Below are 24,863 nucleotides of genomic sequence, written 5' to 3' on the forward strand. Positions count from 1 at the left end.
CTGTAGAGATATTGTTACACAGAATTTTGTTTAAGCAAAATATTATAAAGAAAAACAAGAAAAAAATTTACTTCGATTGCTCGTAAGTTATCATACCTTTCACAAATGCAAAAGATTCCATACAAGCCCTTGATTCTGATCGTTTAGTATGTATTTCTTCAGTTTCTTGGTGAAAAAATGTGCAAAATTTCAAAACTCAGCATAGACAGACAGATAGATAGACTATTGGCTAAATCGACTAAACTGGTCATCGGACATTTTCTTCTTGTTATTACACATTTTTTCTAAAACATAATATACCCTACTCAGTGAGCTAAAACTAATAATACTCTTTAAATGAAATTTCGCGCGAAAACTCAATCGTCGAAATTTTTGTTTCCTAGGTTGGTATGATTATGAATAACAACTGTGCCAAGAGTCATATGAAAATAATCATTAGTGTTTAGTATCCGCTTGTCTTTCTGAAGTACGCAAATTACATTCGGTGATTTTTACGATGAGTGGAATTATTCAACAAAGAAGTCCCAAGCGTTGACGAGGAACTACGTGCAGAACAGCCATCGATATCAACTGATTATTAATATATGAATAAAATAAAGGCCGAAGCCGAAAAAACACGTCAGCGCAGGTTATCAGGTAATCAAGGTTATGTTGACAGTTTTCTTCCGACAACTCTTGGTTTTTACATCACAATAATGCACCGTCGCATACTACATTGATTACTTTAAGAGGGACGATATGGATTTTGAAGAGTAAATTCAGAACTTTAAAATTATGAACAAACTCTCACTATTTTTTGCCTATAAGCTGTCATTAACAAACGTGAGCTCATAAGTTGTAACTTTTCTCTCTCTAAATTTATATTTTGCTTCTCTGGCTAATCTTGTTTCACGATTTTTTATAATTTATAAACAAATGTTGTATTAAAATATGTTCGATATTTGACCTTTTATAGTAACTAACATAACTGTTGAGGAAACCTATAATTGTTCTAGCTATTTAATTAATTCTTCGAGTCGTGGGAGATATTTCTTAAAGCAGACGATTTTTTTGCTTCAAATGAATAACTTCTTTGGTTGATATTATTGAGCATATATGTACATACAATGATTTTATGAGTTTCTAGGTACAATGGAAAATGTAATATTTTCAATTTAGAAAATTAAATTTATAAAATATTACTGATTTTAATGAATTTAATTTGAATTTTTTCTAGTTCGAATTGAACGATATGAGACCGCATCGCATCAAGTAAGCTTAAAAGTGGCAAAACTAGTTTTTTTAATTATTTCATATGAAAAATTATAATTAGTGACAGGATAAAATAATCTCAATTCTGTATCCTCAGTTAAATTAAAATTTAATATCTTTAAAACCAAAACTAAAGTTTCGTTCTTCTTCAGCATTTTGTAGAAAATTTCAATTGGTGGTTCAGTTATACAAAAAATGCTTGAAATACACAATGATATACACGATTTGATTGTTTATTTTTCAGTGAAAAGAACAAAATTGTTTAACGAATTTAATTGAGCAACCCACAGACGTAACTACAAAATACTGAACTCCTCCGCAAAAGGATACTAAATTTCCCATTAATTTATTGCCACTTGCAATTTGCTTCACTTAATTGATTTATAGTCAAAAATTGTAATTTATCTTAATTCAAACCAAACATTTTGAAAATATCTTTCAAATTGCAGCATGAATGAATGAATTTATTACAAATACACACACACACATTTTAGAAGATGTTAATTGAATAGTTTACCGCAAGCAGCAGACAACCACAAGGAATGCAAGTAAATACGTCTGTATATTTCGGCCAGCTACTACTAAAAAGCTCCTACTTAAGTGAGTAAATTTCGGCATGTAAATTTGCATTTTTACGAAGTTACGTATACGCACACGCATACCATAATACCAGCACAAGCACGTTGGCAATAAAGACAAAAATTTTATTATTCAACCGCAACATTTCCATACGCAAAATTCAATTTGCAACTTCTTCAATAAATAATGGAGCCTGCAAATAGTAGAAGAAAATTATAAAATTTGCATTTGCATGCGAAGAAAAGATATCGATGCATAAATATGTAGGCAAAAAATAATCATAGTAATAATAAAGAAACCTCAGTAATTGTGTGAAAATATTTAGATAAGAATTTTCGACATTTGCTGCTTCAATAGCGGTGAAATAAGATTATTTATTCGGCTGCGAATGGAGCGCAGAGAAGCAATATTTAGTTAGCGGTAAGCGCAGGCATTTTTCGGCAGCAAAAATACTAACAGAATTAAGTTCAACGCTGGACCGAAAATCCTAGGTATAACTTAAATTGGATGAGTTTTATTGTGTATGACGTAGGATAGAAGATAAGGGAATTCATTTACATAAAAATGTACATATTAGCTCAATAATAATGGTAAATGTATATGACTGGAATATGAACTACAGCAAGTGTCGGCAATCTCACTGCCAGTTTGTCATAATTTATGCGCAAAATGTTGATAATGTATTCCGCGCGATATGAGTTGCCATTTAGAAATTATTGAGAGAATAATTGTTCAGTTTCTAAGGAGATATTCAAGAGACTCTATCTATCTGCCTAGTATCTGTACGTACTACGAAATTAAAAAGTGAATAATTTTTTTTTAATATTTCGATAGATTATATTATTATATAAAAATTAGGTACTAAAATTTTAAATCAATACCTCACAAAGCTTTTGAGTTATATACGGATTATTATAAACGGATTTTCTCAAAACTAAATTTTTTCAAATTTGCTTGGCTTATTACGCAAACACCACTATCAGTTATTTTGTTTTGCATGTACAGAGTTTCCCAAAAATAAACTTCCAGCCACCATTGCGTTAATTTTTGAAGTTTTTTTTAAACAGTAGATCAGTTTACGAACAATATCTTCAAGTAGAAAACTTTCTGAAGATTTACTTAGAGTAGGCTGAAAACACTGCAGCAATGGAGAACCTTTTTCTTTATCTTTGCTTATACGGGTGTTCCAGTATAAATATGTTGATAGCGAACATTTGTAGTAAACAAGCCTTAATTTTTTCCTGTTTGGTTGGCATGGCATCTGTCAAGCTATTCAATAACCTTACAGTCATTAAACAAACGACATAATATTATGCATAAAGAAAATCAGTTATGCATAGAATTGTCACGGGCGATGAAAAAATTTATTTAATTTTAAGAATTCCAAACAAAGAAAATCATGGGTTAATACCGGACAACCATCAACATCGATTGCAAAACCAATGTATTTGGTGGGATAAGAAAGGTGTGGTATATTATAAGCTTCTACAATCTGGTGAAACTGTTACGGCAACGCCACCCGCCGTATTCACTAGACTTGGCCTCTTCCGATTATCATTTGTTTTCCTCGATGGAACACCATTTGAACGACATTGAACAGCACTTTGATTCCCATGCAGAAGTCGAAAATTGTATGTCTGATTGGTTTGCTTCAAAAGCCGAACATTTCTATTGGCTTGATATGCACAAATTTTCAAAAAGATGGTCAAAATGTGTAAAACGCAATGCCCAATTCTTTAAATCATTTTTTTTTTTACTTTCCCATTTAAAATTAGTTTTTAATTTTTACAAAAAACGTTTATTTCAAATCGGTAGACCTTTTTCATCCAGTGTTGGACATTTTATTTTTAAAAGTGTAAAAATATACCTTTAAAATAATTTATGCAGTTGTGTTTTTTTTAATTCCCAATCACATTTTTGTTTCGGTCAGTATCATTGTGTTCTATCTCTGGAAAGAGATTTGTACACGACAAGTTCGCGGAGCATATTCTTTTTCTATAAATGTTAGTTTCGTTTTTATTCGTATTATTTTTCAGCTTGGAATAGCTGTCATCAATTTCTCATGGTTTATGCCAATCTGAAGCCCTAAGAAGGACACAATTTCCATAATTTATTCTTGAAACAAGAAAAATTTTATACTGATGTTTCGATATACAAATGGCGGCTACTAGGCCAATCTTTGAAGTCTTCTTTTGAAGAAGGCTCAATGAGCGACATGATTTTAGAAGCTATCTAAACCTGCAAGCGTCGGTCTTAATCTGCATCTCTCGAGAGATTGCTGAAAGATTGAATTTGTCTAACACGACCGTTCACATTCAAATTTAACGTCGAGAATTAATTTCGAAGCATGGCCTATGGGTTCCTTATGCTCTTACAGAACGAAGTTCGATTCGTCGCATTAACGACTTTGATTACATTTTTTGTAGCGAATTGCTACTAGCGATGAAAAGTGGGTTGTTTACAAGAATGTAAAGCTCAAGAGATGAAAAATGATGAACCAGCTCAAACCGACAAAGCCACGTTTAATTCCGCTATACATTTAGATCAGTTGGAAAAATTTATTGCTCTCAAAGAGAAGACGAACAGATTTGATCAATAGAAGCAGGAATTGATCAAGGAAGAGGTGTTCCACCAGGATAATGCGAAATCTCATACAAATGTGACCAAAAGTGTTTGTTGCTTGAATGGGATGTGCTATCATATAATGCATGATATTCTGCAGACATGGCACCTTCGGAAGATTACTTCCAAAATTTTTTGGATCGGAGAACCCTAAATTAAAGTCAGGACGTTAAAACCCCTTGGGTCTGTTTTTTGCCTGAAAAGTTCAACAATTTTATAAACGTGGAATCAATCTCTTGCCCGAAGAATGGGAAGATATGTTGAATTAAAATGGAGATTAATTAATATTATAAAAATTTTTAAACAATAAAAAACACTTTTAAATTTCACTAAAAAACGAAATTACTTACTGAACAACCCAATATAAACAAAGTTCCATTTTTTGCCCAAAAAATTTGCTGTAAATTGTTTACAAAAATAAAATCTGCAATCAAAAGTTTACTGAATAGCATTACTGAGGTGTGCGTTACTGATTTGAAAAATATAGTTTCGAGTAAACTGCTTTTAAAGTTTTGCATACTATCCGAACGCTTTAAGAGCAGATCTGACATGGAAATATTTTCTTCACTATTTTACCAAAAGTTAAGGTTTTTAAAGCCCTAAAGTGTACTTGATCGAAACAATAATTATTTTTTAAGTCCTAGACTGCCTAACCTCTTAAATAGAAAATCACAAGAAGAAATCAAAATGTTTATCAAACCCTTCATATTACGTATGCAGCGCCTGCAGTGGCAAGTTCTGGCCCTTGGTGCTACTTCGGTGTAAAACCGAAAAAGTGATAAGTGGTCGAACAATTGTAAATAAAAGAACCTAGCATTCAATTAATTTAAGCAAGTGATAGTTTAAATACACTATAAATTATTCATAAACTATTTATAAATTTAAATTTCACAAATCCTACTTAAAGGCAAATATATAAAATCAAGGCAAATAAAAAAGTTTATGTGGCATAAACACCCTGTCATAAATAACGCTAAAAAGGCACATACGAGCGCAGATAAACTGAAAAACCGTTATCACAAATTGCTGTTAATTTCAGTGAAGCATCAGCAAAAACACCCACAAGTATTAAATACCAAAATGACCAACTAAACACAATTAAGCCTTTATGGGACGAACTTGCAAAAACATAAATACCAACCTTTAATAATAACTATGGGTGCGTGTGTGTGTGTTAAGAGGGAGTGTAAAGCTGCTGTTTTATGTGTCATAAATTAATTAATAGCGCTGCGCGCTTGTAGATACGGCCACCCGCACCTACACATACATACATGTATGTATATATCCGATTGTGCGAGGGCAGACTGTGCGCATAAAAATGAGTTATCATCGCTTACGATATTTATGTGTGTTACGTCCCCGTCTATGTTGGCACAATGTGCTTGCGTTACGGCATGTTGTCCACCATATTAATAATAATAATAATAATAATGGCTTTGTATGCACAAGTGACCAGTGTGGTAGTAGTTTTATTTCAGTTCGGCTTGTTCAAACAGTTCGCAGTCGATAATTTATGGCATTATTCGGAATTCGATGCAAAAACAAGGAAATTCCTTCGAGGATTTATTTGTGTGATTTTGTTTTCTTATTTCACTTTTTGCTCATAGGCCTGGTACCGAGTCATAATTTGTAGAATGTGGTTCTCAAAATATTTCCTTTGCTACGAAATTTGGTACGGCGTAAAAATGTTTTTTTTTTTTGCTGGGAGCCGAAGGTCTTGAAATTTACAATTTAATGTAAATAAACGATTAGCTAAGCTGATAAAGTTATAAAAAGTAGCAATTTTCAAAAAAAAAAAACAAACCAAGATTTGGCGATTGAGTGAAATATTTATCTGTGAGCTAAAATAATAATTTAACCCTCAAATTGCAGAAGAAAACAAAATAAAAAATTAGTAAAATATTTACATGGATATTTGGTACGAAAATTTAAAAGCTAAGGTACTCTTCTTTAAGTCTCCATTTAGTATCTGCAGTTGGAAACGTAGGTAGGTATGAGCTTGTAGCTTGCAGTGGCTTATTTTGAGATCTCCATAAACTGCATTAAAATATTTTTACAGAATTACACATACATATTTTACATTATTCAAACTCTACTCTTAAATTTCCTTATGAATTATTGAAAATATATATATCCCTACTGTTAATTTTTACCGACTATACGCCTTGATGATAGGTGTAACTCAATAAATTGTACAATGTTAATAAATTATTCTTCTTTTTAATTGGCGTTTTTTCATCCGCTTACGCGATAAATCAGCCACAAATTAATTAATTAATTACGCGCCATGTTCTGCGTTTCTTCTTTTATTTTTTATTATTACTAAATTTATTTTAAACGCCAATTTAAAAGATATTCCAACTTATTTTTTAGCGTTTTGAGCCAGGTTTTTTTGGGAAACTTTACCTGATTGTAGAAAAAAATGTTTTCTCAAAAAGTGAAAGTTGGATGGAAGATGTTAGCCCCCTTGAGATAAATGGAATGGATGGGACTTTAACTTAAGGCAACAACTAATTCGAAATTAAAAGAAATCAATTTTTTCTAATATTTCGATAGGTTAGACCTTCTAAAATAACAAGAACTAAAACAATTAGCGCTATCTTATATAGTTTTAAGTTACAGCCGCTTAAAATTCAAGAATCTCCATAGGTTTGTCTTTGAGCGCGTTTTTTTTTCGAAAGAGCACTTTTCGAATTTAGTGTAATTATTACCGTAGACAAATGAGCAAATCATTAACGGATATTTTTTGCATGTTTTTTGTGAATACATAGTTATCCATACCTCCATAGCATATCAGATCTGATCATAAATCAATATTTGTACTTAAACCCAAAAACCATCAAAATTTTGAGTAAAATTAAGTTTTTTAAAACAAAATAGTTTCTAACCCTTTAACAACTATACAGTCACGAACACAACACTTGATCATTTAAGGAGACTTATAATTTGGTCAGTTTTAGTAAAAAAAAATTCGCGCAAATCATTCCAATAAGTATTTATAAAATGATGATTCTTAATCTCATCTGCGCAAAATACACAGCTGATCAATATTTATCAAGTACAGTTTATGACATACTAAAGGTGCCTCGTCGTTACTTTCTGTCGTTATTTAAAGTACTTGTTATCTCACCGCCGGTTTAGCTTTAGCTATTTGGTTATTGCATGGTGTTATTACTCACAGCCTGTCTGAACTTGATTAAATTTCTAAACAATTTTCCACATGATGAAATTGCAAGTAAAGTATCCATTTTATAAGAGATAACAATACTTTTGTTTTTTGGTTTCATATATTCTAGGCAGGGTTGAAATCATAAATGGTCACGTAATGTTAATAAATTTTTAATGAGTCCCCCACATAATTATGCGTCACTCATATTTATTAATCTTATTTATATTCAAGGTTTCAGAAACTTAAAACCTTTTTTTTTTAATATTATATCGTACTCAAATGCAAAAATAAGTAACAAATAAAAACGATAATAAAATAATTGATAGACTATAAAATGGTTATATAATGGTTATTATATCTGACCTTTTTCAATTATTTCTTTTTTTTGATAATACGTTTTTTAAAACGATATTTCCTGAAATTCATGATTTAATTTTGTATTGATATTAGAGTGTGATATTTGATGATTATTTTATCTGCTTGAATTAGTATTTCATTTTGTGAAAACAAATATTTTTGGAGTCAAATTAAATAAAACAACAAAGAAAAGGAAAGATAATTTTGACATTTTCTTAGTCGAGCAAACCGCATTGTTTTCATAAACCTTTAAACATTAAGGCAAGTGTGGCTTTAATGTGAACTTATATTCTCGCTCAAAAAAAAAATTAAAGGAACAAGTAAGAGAGGACTATGTTCGGACATAACGAGAAGTTCGTACTTTTGCAATTTGCCGATTTCATTTAAATAACTCCCACATTGCCCGATATAAGAATATATGTTTAAAGTCAGCTGGAAGTTCGAAAATTTTTAAATTAGGTACATGGGTGCTAAGGGAAGTATTGACCGAATTCAGTTCTTTTTTGATGCAAGGGTATATTAGTATCAAGAAAATGTTTTCCCCGAATTCACAAATTACAGTTTTATATCTTATTGTGGGTGTGATGTGGTCCAAGATCTACGACAAGAGAACATCAAGTAAAGAAAATCAGAACCCGACGGAACGATCTACACCGATTTAAGGGACTGTAGGAACATGATCGCAACACTAACTGGTCACTGTCCAGTCGAAAGCAGGCATCCTAAAGATGACTACTCCTCATGGACCTAGCAACTTAACTCCATCAGGTATCGCCAAGGACCAAAAATGGTCTATGCGTTGCTTATTGACCTACCAGGTTAACCTAACCTAACCTTTAGGTGATACGTACAAGCGTTCGATGAACAAAACTATAATACTCCGTAGCAACATGTTACAAGTGTATAAAAAGTAACGTTGAATCGTTTCGTAGTTTCAAAGATGGGGTATTTATTTGCGCTTTCTAAGAAAATTTACCGTAGGAATGTATGTATGTTTTTTTACTATCAGAAAGTAAAATTTCAACAAATACAAAGCTTACCGGCTTTTTAAAAATATCCAAAATTTTGATCTTAATTTTTTTTTTTTGGAAAATTAGTTTTTTTTTTCAATTTGTGTCGAAATAAGTTTTTTCGAGACATAAAACAATAGTTTAAACAATATTTCGTTACCGAAAAATTTTATTGTACAAGATAAAAATAAAGAACCCAAAAACTTTGATACTTGAATTTTAATAACAAATTTTGAGGTTATGTGCAAAAATATCTAAATTTTTTTACCTTTTCATTACCAATAACTTTACACTTTTTTCTACAAGACTCGTAGTACTGCCGGAAAACAGGTTAATCCGTTAAGTCGTAGGTCTTCAGAGGGAACTAAATATTTAATTAACAGTATTTTTCACCATTTCCAAGTAAGAATGGCACTGAAAGGCAACTCATCGACACAAATTTAATTTTGAGGATTTTGAGTATTTTGTTAATGTTGAGCAGCAAAGAAAAGTTAAGTGCCAGGTTTGGTCTAATAATTTGATCTGAAGCAGAATAAGGTGTATATGTTTCTATACAAGAAGATAGATACGAATCTCTACCCCCCCTCTCTTCTGATTTCAAGTAAAGAAATTATATTTAAGAGCAAGCGGCATTTAAAGAAATATCTAATGTAATATAATTTTGCTAAAAAATAATACGATGACTTATACTGCGTTTAATTCAATAAAAATAAAATAAATTTTTATATATTCTAAATAATATCAATTATAACATTATTCATGGGCCAATTACGAAATACTAAAAATTATACCAAATGGCGGAGAGCTAATTCTAGATTAATAAAAAGAATATTGAAACGTTTTTGCATGGACAAATAAATATATGGCACATAATATTAATACATATATATTACATATACATTTACTCGTAGATATATGTATATGCTACTTTAATAAATAATAATCCTTGTACAAATAATGCAATAAATTCAAGCATGGAAATTCGTTGAGCTGGTGATTTTAATGCTATTTGCTCATGCAACAAAAAAGTAAAAAAAAGTACTTCCCATTACTCCATATCAGCTTCTAATGCGCTTAAATTAATAGAAAAGGATCTGTGGCGTAACATTTTTGTCCTGATATGAAAATGAGCATGAAAATTATTCAAGCCATACATTATCCTATTAGCACATACCAATTAATAACGTGCGTGTAATTAATTTTTAGTGAGCATGTGAAAGCATGAGAGTGTGACGTATACACACAAAAGCCCACACATGCCCATAACAAACGGTTAGAACAAAGCAGGGAATGAAGGAAAAAATTACCAAGCCAATAATAGCCGACTGACAGCTTTTGTTGTTGTTTTTTTTTGTCATTTTTTCGCTTTTTTCCCTACGGCACACTCATTTACAGGTCAATTGGAAAAGGCATCGAAAAGGTTGATATGCGGAAAAATGTGTCGACAATGAAACAAAAAGAAGAAAAGCTCTAAGTAAGATTGAGTGCGTGCTTTCATGTGTATCCTCTTACAGGCACATGCCTAATACACACTTACTCCGTTAAATGTAGGTGTATATGTGTGTTTGTGATGCCTGTTAGATTTGCACACATGTGTTAAGGGTTTTTGTGGTTGAGTGCCCACTCACGCTCTCTCTCCCTCCATGAAGTCCTACATAGGCGCTCTTGTAGAGCCTTCGATTGCAGGCAACAGACAGACAGAATACATAAAAACCTCTATTTATGGGTCTTAGAACAAAAGTGGATCTGAAAAAATCACAAATCTGACACAAACTGCAGATAGCAAACGTACACTTATGTATATAACTATATATACATACACACATTAACAAATTGGTTAGACGTCGGCAATTATTTGCTCGCCCATGTACATATGTGTGTCTTTGCCTTTTTGTGCTTTTATTTCACAAGGACCACTTACAATACCACAAATTTTTGTGCCAGAAATTCTGTTGAATCAAATAAATTAAAAAGGATAAATAAGAATATAAGAGTAAAAAAACTTTGCAGAAATTAGTAAAGATCAGCTTAACTGTGTTTGACCAGGCAAATTGGTGATCTTAGCTAAATATCACGATAGAAAAAATTTCTTGCTCAAGAGTAAAATTTTGAAACCCGAAAACTGTGTAATATGGATTTTCCACATAAATTTTGAGTTTGTGTGAAAAAGTATCGTCTTAGTTGTAGATCATTTTATTACCTACAACTTATTTCTGTAATTTTTTTCCATAGTAGTCGTATTGTCGGGATATATCGAAACAAAACTTTAAGTTTATAACCCTTGAAATTCAATCGCGTTCTTCCCTTTCCTTTCCCGTCCGTTATGTTTGTTATTTTATCTTCCTTTTCTAATAACTACTACTTTTTACCGGTTTTAAGGGCTCAGCCGTGGTCTGAGAGAGTAGTGTCCAAAAATATAAACCGGAAGTTTTTTAAGATTTCTCAAAACCAAAAAATTTATGCGAAACAAGTAAGAAAGGGCTAAGCTCGGGTACAACCGAACATTTTATACTTTTGCAGCTTGCTTGAATCACAGCCAGAGAAATACCTTAAGGTGTAAAACATTAATCAAAGGATCAGAGAATATATATAAAAAATATATAGCCCATACCTTGACCGACATGTTCGTCATGAGGTTTGTTAAAAAATATGAGAGTTGGGGATTGGATCGACCTTATTTTATCTATTTTTGCCAATACTATATACTCTTAATATGCCACGTACTAAAAAACTGTTTCCTGAGATTAATTAAGGTACCTCACATACAATAACGGATCGGGTATTTGAAAATCCTGGTAATGGTTATATGGGGGCTAGGTAAAGATTTTGCCCAATTTCGTCCATTCCAGACACAAAGATACACTATTATGGGTAAAACACGCTCTCTCCTTTTTTATTGAGATGACTCACATGTTGGCCGATATATGCGGTATAAAGTACCAGGAAGTTCAAAAAGCGTTGTGTTAGGGAAGCAAAACGAAGTATTGACACGATTCAGCCTAGTTTTGATACACACACACCCTATTCCCTGGAAAAGACCTTCCCTGAATTTCAATTATATATATGTATATCTCACACATTGACCGATATTTTGCGATAAAAAGTCAACTATAGGAACAGGGGTCCAAGTAATCGATACCTAGGGACTTAAACACTTTTTGTTGGACTTTGCACAGTTTTATCTCGTTATATAAATGGCTTCTTGATTTGTACACTGAAAAGGAAAGAGTCAGATGGAATTTGAAAGTACGTTATATGAGAAGTAGGCGTGGTTACAGTTCAATTTCGCCCATTTTCGCAATGTGACATAAGAATGTTACGCACTGAGTTTGGTTGAAATCGGTTGAGCAGGTCCTGAGATATGTGATTTTACTTAATAGTGGGCGATGCCACGCCCATCGTCCAATTTTTACGCCGGCTCGAGAAGCCCTCTAAAATTGTATGCCTTTGTCGTTTTTAGTTATTATTTATCGCGCTTTTAGTAGTTATATGTATAAAGGACGTGCTTATCATCCGATTTCATCCATTTTCACACTGTCAATAAAAGTTCTTATAAGAATTGCGCCGAGAAATTTTATTTTCAACCCACAGGTGCCCCTGTGTATAATAGCAATGTTCTGAGCCAAATTACAACTTTATATCGTAATTTAGAGCTTAGTTATGGCAGTTTATAGGTGTTCGCTTAATGCCATTTTGTGGGCGTAGCAATGGTCTGATTACGCTCATCTACGAACTCCCCCTTACTTTTTTGCCAAGGAACATATGTAGCATAGTCTCAGAAAGAAATCTTAATTTTTAGTCAAGTTACAGCTAACACGGACGGGCAAATAGTCGCCCGGATTTCAACTTGTCTCGTCATCCTGATCATTAATATTCATATAACCCCATATCTATCTGGTTTAGTTTTAGAAATGTTTTCAAATGCTAGCAGACAAGACGAATTACACAATTCTAAAAAATATTACAGGAATTTTCAGAAGTTTCCAGAGTGTATCGGCTTAAAACTAAAGAGGTCCATTTTTGTATTGAAAATATCAATTTTAAGGTCGTAATGTAAATGTGTGAGGCCAAATTAAAAAAAAAGAATCAAAACCTTTGTTATATTTTTATAAAAAATCCCCACTCACACAAAAAATATGACTGCCATATACGAATAGATATGAATATGTTGTTGATTTATGCTATACAAATAGAGATTCGCAATCTGTACTTGAAGAGCCGAAAAAATATTACGCTTCATTGCGACGATTACAGACGCAGACACTCAAACGGAATTTCCACTCAACAAAAATTGCTTTTTAACCACAAAGCTTTGTACTTATAGTATACACCCAACACCCGAAAGTACTTTATTGATTAATCTTAGGCCATACATACTAACCGAAATATACCACGCAAGCCGCCTATTGCTGACGTTGCCACCACTGCCGTTCCCGCTGTCGGTCGGTGCTTCTGTTTGCATGCATTAAGTTCATCAAAGATTCACCTCAGTGAACCAATTTCCAGCACTTAAATGTGGCGCATAAATTTACCACACAAACTGCCTATCAATAACGGTAGATGTATGTGTGTGTAAAAATTTTGTGCTTATAAAAATTTGATTGTATACATATATATATATACATATATATGTATATTGATGGGTGCTCGCTCTGTTAGATACGTAGCTGCCACCGACTCATTTTTCATTTGTGCCCCAGACAGGTAGCCACTTCAAAAGTGATTTGAGAGAATGGAAAAGTATATCAAGTGGTAGCAGCAAATAGCTTCGTCAAAGTTGAATGAATGAAAGTGGCTTATTGAGAGCTTTGAACTCGCTGAAGTGGAGTGATGGCAGAGGAATTAAAAATTTTTTGCAGTGGCAACGATGTTCGAATATATGTAGGTGTTGAGGAAATATGTTTTCACCCAGTGGCAGATACGGACGCATTGTAGGATTGTATGCCAAAAAGATTTTGTAATAACTCCAAGGCACTAAAATACTCAATCGAAACGGTGGAGTTAGACACAACTAATTTTCTTTACAATTTGTGGTTGGCGGTCATGCATGTTGCAGTTTACTATTCTGATATTAAAAAATATTTTCCAATGTTCTTACAACTAAAGATTAAAAACCTGTTATTACAGCACCAATTTTTTAACTCTCATTCTTTTTACGTTAGATGCTAGTACTCATCAACTCCGAACCCCCAGAGCCGAAATTTGACCTCTTAAAGTACTTCTTAAAGTATTTCGTGCTGAACATTTGTGATTTGCTGTCGCTCAGAGAAGCAAGATCTATACTCTTTAATATTCTTCACCCCCGCTTAGTCAGAACATTCGTACTAGAGTTAATGGGAACTTTATTTGTTTGAATTCCATCAATAAAAACAATGCTACAGGAAGCATCTATTTTGCAAAATATAATGTCCACATCTTAAAATCAAACTATTAAACAAAACCAAAGCCTTAAATCCATATCTGAGACAAAACTCTTTCTCCCCGTAATCTCGTATCAAATTACACAGTACAACAGCTAATCTGGGGGGTGAGAAATTCCAAGTCAGGGTGATGGCACTAGGTCAGTATAGTAAAACCCTCAAAGGGTTTGGCGTTCGTATGTGTCAGTTTTTTATTTTACATTTTTTCCTTATCTTGATGTTTTTTCGCTTAGTTGTAACAGGAAGAAGGCGTGGTTGTGAACCGATTTCACCCATATTTCGTACACTCAGGGTGTTAAGAAAATATTATATACCGAATTTCATTGAAATCGGTATAGTACATAGTTCCTGAGATATGGTTTTTGGTCCATAAGTGGGCGACGCCACGCCCATTTTCAATTTTTAAAAAAAGCCTGGGTGCATCTTCCTTCTGCCATTTCTTCCGTAAATTTAGTGTTTCTGACGTTTTTTGTTAGTCGGTTAACGCACTTTTAGTGATTTTCAACATTGCCTTTGTATGGGAGGTGGGCGTGGTTATTATCCGATTTCTTCCATTTTTGAACTGTATATGGAAATGCCTGAAGGAAATGACTTTATAGAATTTGGTTGACATAGCTATAGTAGTTTCCGAGATATGTACAAAAAACTTAGTAGGGGCGGGGCCACGCCCACTTTTCCAAAAATTTTACGTCCAAATAAACGGACGGACGGACAGACAGACATCCGGATTTCAACAACTTACAACTAAGCGAAAAAACATCAAGATAAGGAGCAAAAGTATTCTGCGAAAGTGTTCCACAGTGTTTATTTTCAAGGCATTTGAACTAACAAATAGTGAGATCCAAAAACTTTTTAGCTTTCTCCGCGCTGATATAGGCGACCATAAATGATTTTTTAGGTACCCCTATATGTACAATACAAGGAAACTGTGGGACGGCATGCCAAGCTCCTTACGTACAGCTGCAAACGAAACCAGTGAATTTCTAAAAAGGCAGAAGAACAGCTGGTACGATTGGAAGTGCCGTGTCGCAGCGGAGAGAAAATAGACTGCCTGTCGCAATTTTATAATTGCCACAACACGTGCGGGATGGGATAGATACCGGGAGTTTCAAAGGGAAGACACACGTATTTACGGACAAAAAAAGTGACAAGCCAAAATGAGTGAGTACAAAAAGCTTGACTAGCCGGCCGACAGGGGTAATGCTTGAAAGTTCTACGAAAAAATGGTGCGACTAACAGAAGGTTTCAAGACCGGAGCAAATCTTGTAGAGCCTCCAGAGGTGATCTAGTGACTTATGCCCAGAGCATACTGAAAATATGGAGGGAACACTTCTGCCTGTTGCATGGCAATGAAAGCATAAAATCACGAGATGATGAACCCGATTCCCTAATCGATAACGATGGAGCAAACATTCTATTGCCCGATCATGAAGAAGTTCGAATAGCAATTACCCGTCTGAAGAACAACAAAGGCGAGGGCCAATACGGCGGCGAAGAACTGATAAGAAGCATGCAACAGCTTCTTTGTAAAATATGGTTGAATGATTGAATTGTTCTGCCCAATCCACAAGAAGGTAAAACCCACAATATACGCCAGCTACCGAGGGATAACTCTCCTCAACATCGCATACAACGTTCTATCGAACCTACTGTGTGAAATATTAAAGCTTCAGCCCTAGAAAATCAACAACTGAGCAGTTATTCATCGTGCGTCAAATCTTGGAAAATACTCGTGAAAAAAGGAACGACATACACCACTTTCTCGTTAACTTAAAAGTTGCTTTTGACAGCACGAAAAAGAGCTGCCTTTATGCCGCTTTGTCCGAATTTGGTATCCCCGCAAAACTAATATTACTTGTGTAATCAGACGTTGAGCAATACCAAAGGCTCCGTTAAGATCGGGAACGAGGTTTCAGATAAGACAACTCCTTTTTGTGCGACTTTTTTAATCTACACCTGGAGAAAAAAATTCGAGCGGCAGATCTGAATAGAGAACAATCTTATAAAAGAGTATACAACTGCTGGTGTACGACGCTGACGTCGATATCGTTGGCCATAAGAACCGCGCCCTGCTTTCTCCTGGTTGGACGAAGAAGTGAATCATTTGATATATGTGTGATATATACATCTCCGGTCATCAAATAAACTGTCGTTGCACTAGCGACTTATACTCTATAGGTCACTCATAATTCCCGTCCTGCTATATGGTGCAGAGACATGGACTATGACAACATCTGATATAAAAAGATAAAGATTATAGAAGGGATCGAGTGAATTTTTACATTCTGCAAAATGCATTATTTTTGAAGCCCACATCAGTTTTTCAGCACACAAAATAATTACTAAGAATATAGTTCCTTAACGACTGCATAATAAAATATTAAAATATATACGGTTCGATATAATTTCGAAATCAAGTCAAAATTAATCAGTGTCTCATGTTTGGCGATCAATAGAAATATTAATATATATGCTAATATAAATATTTAATATACTAAGCCCTTACGTCTGAATATACAAATCATCACACAAAACATTATACGAGTATACAGATGTACTCAATACACGCGCCCACATGTGTAAGCTTTACACATTCATTGTCAGCGACAGTTGCTTCGAGCTGTCACATGTGAATGCTGCAAGTGACACTTCTGTCATTGATTCATCAAAACGCTACACAACACCCGTATGCCACATACACACACATACAAGTATGTACAAATGTAAATCCATCCTTCATAGCTATGTTAAGTATACTACACATAGCGACAAACTTGACAGCAATTTATTTTCGCACATCACGCCGCATAGTAGGCACAACACTTCATTTGCTTGCTTCGACGATCGGTTCATTCACCGGGAAAATCCTATCACTTCGCTTACTCATCCTTCGCCGTTTCAATTTCCTGACTTGTGCTCAAGCCAACTTTATTACTTCTTCTTGTTGTCTCTTTTGTTGTTGTTGTTTCCTTGGCAAAGTGTTTATTAATAATGTGCAAGTAGCTGCTTCCGGCAAGGCAGGAACTTAATCGCACATACCAACACTTGTGGAGCAGTTACGGATGCGCACATACACGTTAATTACATATACATATGTGTGTGTGTATAGGTATGTGGCATAAGCAATGAGTTGCGCTTTAAGGCACACTAACGTATTAATGCCAATAGTAGATATATGCTTACGCGCGTGTGTATTATTGAACTGCGTATTTACCAACAACAACTATCAGCGTACTTTGTATTTCTGCATTATCAATATATTTCCATCATCTTGGTTTTTTTTTGTCTTGCCACACACTCCACACTCGTCGATTACTTACGCCTACACACGCCACTTTCGTCAACTTATTGCTAGTTTCAGCTGCGCTTCTGCTCGTAACGGAAATACACGTCTATCGACTAAGTAAGAAACGTCATTTTGGTGACATAACACACACACACACATACGTAGCAAAACTATTCCATCACTCGTCTATATATGTACAGACCTATACATGCGAGGCATCTACTTAATAACCAATTTTCGTTCCCTAACTTCTACGTTGTGCCACAAACTATTACAGCTACCCACACACATACATATGTATGTATATGTGAATGATACATGTATGGTACATGTGTGTTTTGCACAATTAACTGGCAACATATTGCCAACATAACGTCATAATATTTTCGGCAACATTTGTTAAATGTTTGTCATCGCAGAAACTTGGCCAAACTTTCGTGACTTACTAAAGAAAGCCGCGTACGTTACAGCACATGTCGTAAACTTAGTGCGTAGGCTCATGTTTATTTATACACTTCAACACATATATTTTTATAAATACAGCAAGTGTATAAAGTATTGCTCATAGCATATATACTCGTATTTATGAGCAACTGCCTTGGGCAATGGGTTATGACTTTTGCTTTCTGGCTTAGCCGAGCGCAAATATGTATATTAACAACATAATGAAATCATCAAAAATCACACACTTTCGCCGATACACTCACACTGCGAACACACATACTATTCTATTGATTGAAAAGAAAAATGAATTCCTAAATTGGTTACGTGAGTGAAACACATAATGAATCGGACTACTTGCAAATATATATATGTAGCATAACAAATACTACTGTTTGCCGCAGTTGCTTGCACTATATTTTATTAACATATGAATATTTTTGAAGGTAACGGCAATATTTGAAAAAAATAATAAAGCAAATTCATAAAGAAAACTAAGTAAGCAGAAATAAGTAGCAAAGAAAAATAATGAATCAACCTACTGCATTTTTGATAAAACATATCATTTTTCTATATGTGAGCGTCATAAATTTAACTCGTACTTATTTTAAGGAAAACTTCCTCCACTTAATAAAACATCTCCACTTGATTCAGTATGTTTTCATTGAATCTCTCTCTATGAAATTACGTATACAGCTTAAAGAAAACAAAGAAACACGCGAAGAAGCATTAACTCTCTTTGCCTTGATTTGGACCGGTTACTTTGTATAGCAGCTACATGGTATAGCGGTCATATTCGGAGATTATATCATTGCCCTGGACAATCCATGCCAAATTTCGTGAAAATAAAAACGTTTTCGATAAAAAAATCAGTTTTTACGACAGCTATATACTACAGTAGGACATGTTCAATCATTCATATCAATATCTCAAAAGCTGAGGGCCTAGTTCGCTTAAAACGGGGTTTTCAATAAGAACCCAACAAAAATACGACCCAACAACGAGTCAAAATTATCAAAATTTACTAACGAAATTTGGAGTCGGTGGCCTCAACTTTAAGAGCGTTACATCCAATTTATGGATCTCATAATCGTTTCGTCAGATCAGCAATTGAGTGTCTAGTCGAAAAATTTTAATCCACAAGCACAGTTCAAAATGTTCCCATGTCAGTGAGACAAAGAAGTGAGTTTCTCACACGTCGTTATCAAGCGTTGATTGTGACGTCTTTGTGGCGAATTTTGCGGAAAGAGCTTGACCTTCATCCTTACAAGATCAAATGGACGTAAGAACTGAAGCCCCTTAACCACCAGAATCGTCGTATGTTCGCGCATTAAGCTGAGCAATAACTTGAAAATGATTCGGATTTTCATCGAAAAATCAGTTTCAGCGATGAGGCTTATTTCTGGTTGAATGGCTTCGTCAATAAGCAAAATATGCGTTATTGGTCAGGCAGCAAGCCACACGTACTCCATGATTCCCGAAAAAAATACGGTTTGATGCGGTTTACGGGCCGGTGGCGCTATTGGGCGTACTTCTTCCGCGATGATCAAGACCGGCAAGCTTTACTGTGAATGGGATTCGCTACCACTCAATGAGAACCAAATATTTTTGTCCCGAATTGGATGATATGGACTTGGATGACGCCACAAGACACACAGCGAATGTCACAATCGATTATGATTTGACACCGTTTGACTATTTCCTGCTCAGCTACGTCAAATCTACTTATTGTACTTCTAACCAAATTTCGTGTGTGAAACCGTTGAGGATATTAGAAAAGGCTTACGGTGATTCAGTTTTATCAAAAACACAGTTCTTAGAGTGCCTCGTTCTGGACGATCATTGACCCCTTCAACTGATAAAAATATTACAAGAATATGGTGCTTGAAAATCGTCAGGAAAGTGTTATAGAGTCCGCTCGAAATGATTTTGGTGGATATGTTGGGTATAAAATGCGTTCTTTCTCGACTCGTCCCGATGAAGTTGAATTTCTTTCAAAAAGTGTACGATTGCGACCGAATTTAAAAACGCAAATAAGTACCATCGTATTCACCAAATTTGACTCTGTGTGATTTTTTTTTGCTACCCAAACTGAAAGTTCGGGTGTAACCAAACATTTTATACTCTCGTAACTTTCATGGATCACAACTGGCAAAATTATATTATAACAATAAATTTTGAATTGAGATAACTTACATATTGGCCGATGTACGCCGTATCAAGTCACTCAGAAGTTCGATAATCTTTATATAAGTTATATGGGAGCTTAAGGAAGTATTGACCCAATTCAACTAATTTTTCACATTCAGACCAACAATTATGAAGAAAGAATTCTCTCAAATTTCTTTAATATACATATATCACACATTGATCGATATTTTCGCTAAAAAGTCAACTATTGGCCATAGGGTACACATATTCGGTACCTAGGGGCTTGAACAGGTTCGGTTGATTTGAAAACAGTTTTGGTCATAAGATCGTACACTTTAAAGGCGGAAATTTGTATCCTTTTTCATCAAATTATCTTATTTTTATTACTGACCATATAAATACATACCATATATCCATCTCGGTTGGTTTTAAATAGTACATACAACTGTTGAGCAAAACTACTATACTTAATGTTGCCATGGAATAAAAATATTTCTCGTATGATCGTAAATTTAACACTATATCACAATATTGTCTTATTCGTATTTTCTTTAAATTAAATATAATTTGAATAATGTAGGAATCGAGTTTATCTTCAGAAAATCCTAAAGCTTTGTTGAGGAAGTGCCAGATTTTTTGTGTACAGTGGAGATATTTCAAGTCACGTTGTAGTTTTACGTTAACTAAAAATGGCAAGGAATAGTAGTGACTATTCTAACGATGAATACTTTTCTAATATCCATTTATGAAGGAGAGTTTTCGAACAGTTCTATAAATTAGAAACTAAATGTTGTCGAAATAGATTAACCGTTTACGAGTGTACCCGGACAATGATAAAAAATAAACATTTGAAAATGAAGATTTTAGTGCTAATATTTGTAAACTCGCAATTGTTTTTTTAATTGAAAATATTTAAATATTACCTTAATATTTTGAGCAGTATGAAAGTTGATAATAGTTCGTTTAATTACCTGAAAGAAAAATTTAAAATAATTATTTTTGTTAAAAGCGATTAGTATTTATAAAAATATTAGCAAAGAAATACTCGTATATAGTAATTTTTACTAATTAATTGCATAAATCATTAGTAATTATTGAATTTTCTTTTTGGGCATATTTTTACAACTAAAGCAGCGCTTACGCCTAACCGCCCCAATTTTTTCGAATTTTTGTGCCAGGTCGACGTTTCGTTTTGGTTGTTACAATTATCGTAAAAAACTTATTCTACGCAGTTCAGGTATTCAAAAATATTGAATAATTAACATTTTTCAATACAACCCTGAATCAAACACATATGATGATGTATTTGTAAACAAGAAATTTGTCAAAAAAAATATTTATCGAAAATAAAAGTTGTACAAAAATGCCACAAGATTTTCAATTACTGCCGAAAATCATCAATGGAGCTGTTGGCTCCATGACCGGTGTCGCCTGTGTCTATCCACTGGACTTTGTGAAGACGCGACTGCAGAATCAGCAAATCGGACCGAATGGTGAGAAGCAATATACCAGCATAGCAGATTGCTTTCGCAAATCTATACGCAACGAAGGCATACTGGGCATGTATCGCGGCATTAGTGTTATCTTTCTGCTCGTCAGCCCAGAGAAGGCCGTCAAACTTGCAGCCAATGACTATTTCCGCTTTCATTTAACGCAAACCGACGGATCTTTGCCTATGCCACACCAAATGTTAGCCGGCGCCGCAGCTGGTTGCTTTCAGGTGCTTGTCGCAACACCAATGGAGTTCATCAAAATCCAGCTACAAGATGCGGGCCGTGTGGCCAAAGATGGACGCGTAACGGAACGCATAACGGCCAGAAGTATATTTGCGAAAATGTATCGGGAACGTGGTATTTTCGGTCTGTATCGAGGTATAGGGCCAACGGCCTTTCGCGATATATTATTTTCACTCATCTACTTTCCGTTATTTGCCGGTTTGAATGATTTGGGTCCGCGTAAAGCCAACTCGGAGGACGCTGTACCGTGGGTCTCATTTTTAGGTGGTTTAATTGCAGGCTGTACTTCTGCATTTGTCGTAACACCATTCGATGTGGTGAAAACACGCTTACAGGCACTCAAGAAACGCGCCGGCGAACAAGAATTCCATGGTATTATGGATTGTTTTGTAAAAACTTGGCGAAACGAAGGTATTACGGCTCTATTCAAGGGTGGACTGTGCCGTGTTATGGTCATCTCGCCCATGTATGGCATTGTACAGACCATATACTTCTTGGGTGTGGGAGAGGCGATATGCGATAAGCTATTTAAATGAAATGTTCTATAATAACAATGTTCAACAAATGTCCAAATGAAAGTTTTTGTGTTTTTTCGTCTTTAAATCGTATATTAAATGTATCTATAACCATAGCTTCAGCACTTATTATTAACATGCTATAATTGTTTCCTCTCTTGATTAGATATGAGACATAGTAACAATCCTAGAGCATAATTTATGAAATGATGTGTATCATACGTTTTCTGAGCCCTGTGAAACAGTTAATAATTTTCGCCAAATTCAACAAATCCAAGGAATGGCCGAAGATAATCAACTCTCCAAAGATATAAAAAAAACATATTGAACATATAGTTCATACATAGTAGAAAACCCTGTGTAAACAAAACTTCCCACTTTAGCAGAAACGAAACCAAAATTTTACATATTATCCAGATTTGACTAAACGTGACTTTCATTTTCTCAGATCTCAAAAAAATGATATATGGAAATAAATCTCAGAAATTAAAGTTCTTTTTAAGGCATTAAGTACTACTGACGTATGTTAAATTTACCACGAATGAAATGTCGGACGCCCTATGGAACATAGAAGTATATACAAATGATTAGCGTAACGAGCTGCGTCAATTTAGTCATGTCCATCTGTCATCAGTTTTGCTCTCAATTTTTGAGAAATCATTCCGAAAATTTTTACGAATTGTTATCTCGTTTAGAAACTGTTCATTTGTCGGAATCGCTCATACCAAAGTACCATACAAACTGAATGACCAGATTCGTATGAATTATTCATATTAGACAGCTAAAACGTAGTGGTACAAACTGATCGATTAAAATCAAGTTCTTTTATGGAAACATTTTTGTTTTTTTTTGGTTGGTGATACGTTGCTCTTTACAAGGCTCGTAGATTTTTTTAACGAGTTTGTCTACAGAACTGTAGCAAGACATTAGCTAATGGATTCAGATAATTGCTGAGTTTTTTTCATAATTTTTCAGCTGTCCTTCTTCTTTCCTTACGATAGGAATACAAAGATCGTAGTGATTGTTTGTCGTTTCCTATGTTCCATGATAAACCTGTTATCGCTCTTAGGAGTTTTGTTTGGAACGTTTTTGGTTCGACAATGTTGGTTGCACAAGTGAATAGCATACATTCAAATCGGCTTAAAAGGTTACATGGGTAAAAAACAGCCTTTTCCAAAAATTTTTTTCTCATATAAAAATTCAAATATTTTTTTGGATTTTTTTTTTTGTTACATATAAAAATTCAAATATTTTTTTGGATTTTTTTTTTTTTGTTACAAAAATACACTATTTTACGAAATGTTGAAATTTTGAAAGAAAATATTTAAAACTCGGCCATTGCGACCCCATTTCCGGTTATACCTTGGAATAATTCCCTACAGGATCATCTAAAGTAAAAAAGTACTTAAAACCTTAACTTAGAACTTGGACGAAAGAGAAAAACTGAAAATTTAAATTTTGGCAGACAGAGAACAAGAAAATGAAAACTTCAAGGAAAATTTCGCGACATTTTTTTTCAAATAGTTGTAATTGAGAAAAAAATCCTTCGTCCAAGTCTTTAGTAATTGTATCTATAAGATCTGTGTAAAATTTCACGAAGATCGGTTGAGTAGTTCTCGAGAAATCTTGCCAAACAACTTCAAAAAGACAGTTTCGAGAAAGAACGCGTTTAAAGGCGGCGAACTTATCCTAGCTAGCCTCGAGCGCACAAGTTCTCAAGGCTGTATCTCCGAAACTATTACACGGATCAAAATGAAGAATTAAGACAATACTTTAGAGATGTTGTAAAATTTAATAAAATATACAAATAATTGACTTTTTTAAACCCGCAAACGCATGTAACCCTTTAATTACTGCATTATAAGTCTAACTTTGTTGTCGAGACTAAGTTTTGAATTTTTATTTAAAAGTCAGCTTAAATGTGCTGCCCTAATTTTTATGCTAGTTGATTTCTGGATATGTACTTTCTCCATATGAGCCTTCTGTGTAAGTAATTGTCAAAAAAATAATGGCATTTATTTTAGGTATTAAGATGTTATCATTTTAACACATTTTTTGTCTTGTGAACATGCTAACACTTTTGTTCATTTCCGCCTATTCGCCATTTAGCCGCCCATCCTTCGACCAAAGCTAATATCCTTGACGCTCTAATGGGACATTTGTTGGGGCATAGTAGAGTTGTGTCATACGCAAAAGTCTATGTCTAAGTCTTACCACCTGTTGGATTATCTGCTGTATACATATAAGATATAGAGTGTTGGATCTAGCACACTCAACTGAGGCATACCAGCCCTTATCGGACGTTCATCTTGGAATAAATTTCCTA

General features: G+C 34.2%; 2 protein-coding genes across 4 annotated transcripts in view; one reads left to right on the forward strand and one right to left on the reverse strand.

The window, feature by feature from the left end:
- Positions 1-24,863, reverse strand: part of LOC126759599 (zwei Ig domain protein zig-8) — a 596,656-nt gene that overhangs the window by 277,472 nt on the left and 294,321 nt on the right. Inside the window, exon 2 of one of the 3 annotated variants that reach the window (XM_050474474.1) lies at positions 21,210-21,257. The exons of the other annotated variants lie outside the window; for them this stretch is intronic. The gene's annotated coding sequence lies outside the window, so the exon portion shown is untranslated. The remainder of the gene's footprint in view (positions 1-21,209; positions 21,258-24,863) is intronic. 3 annotated transcript variants of the gene reach the window in all.
- LOC126759296 (mitochondrial glutamate carrier 1-like) lies at positions 21,650-22,558 on the forward strand. Its single transcript, XM_050474033.1, has one exon. The coding sequence runs from the start codon at positions 21,650-21,652 to the stop codon at positions 22,556-22,558; it is 909 nt and encodes a 302-aa protein (XP_050329990.1).

This window comes from Bactrocera neohumeralis, chromosome 5 (assembly GCF_024586455.1).
Source record: "Bactrocera neohumeralis isolate Rockhampton chromosome 5, APGP_CSIRO_Bneo_wtdbg2-racon-allhic-juicebox.fasta_v2, whole genome shotgun sequence".
NCBI lineage: Eukaryota > Metazoa > Arthropoda > Insecta > Diptera > Tephritidae > Bactrocera > Bactrocera neohumeralis.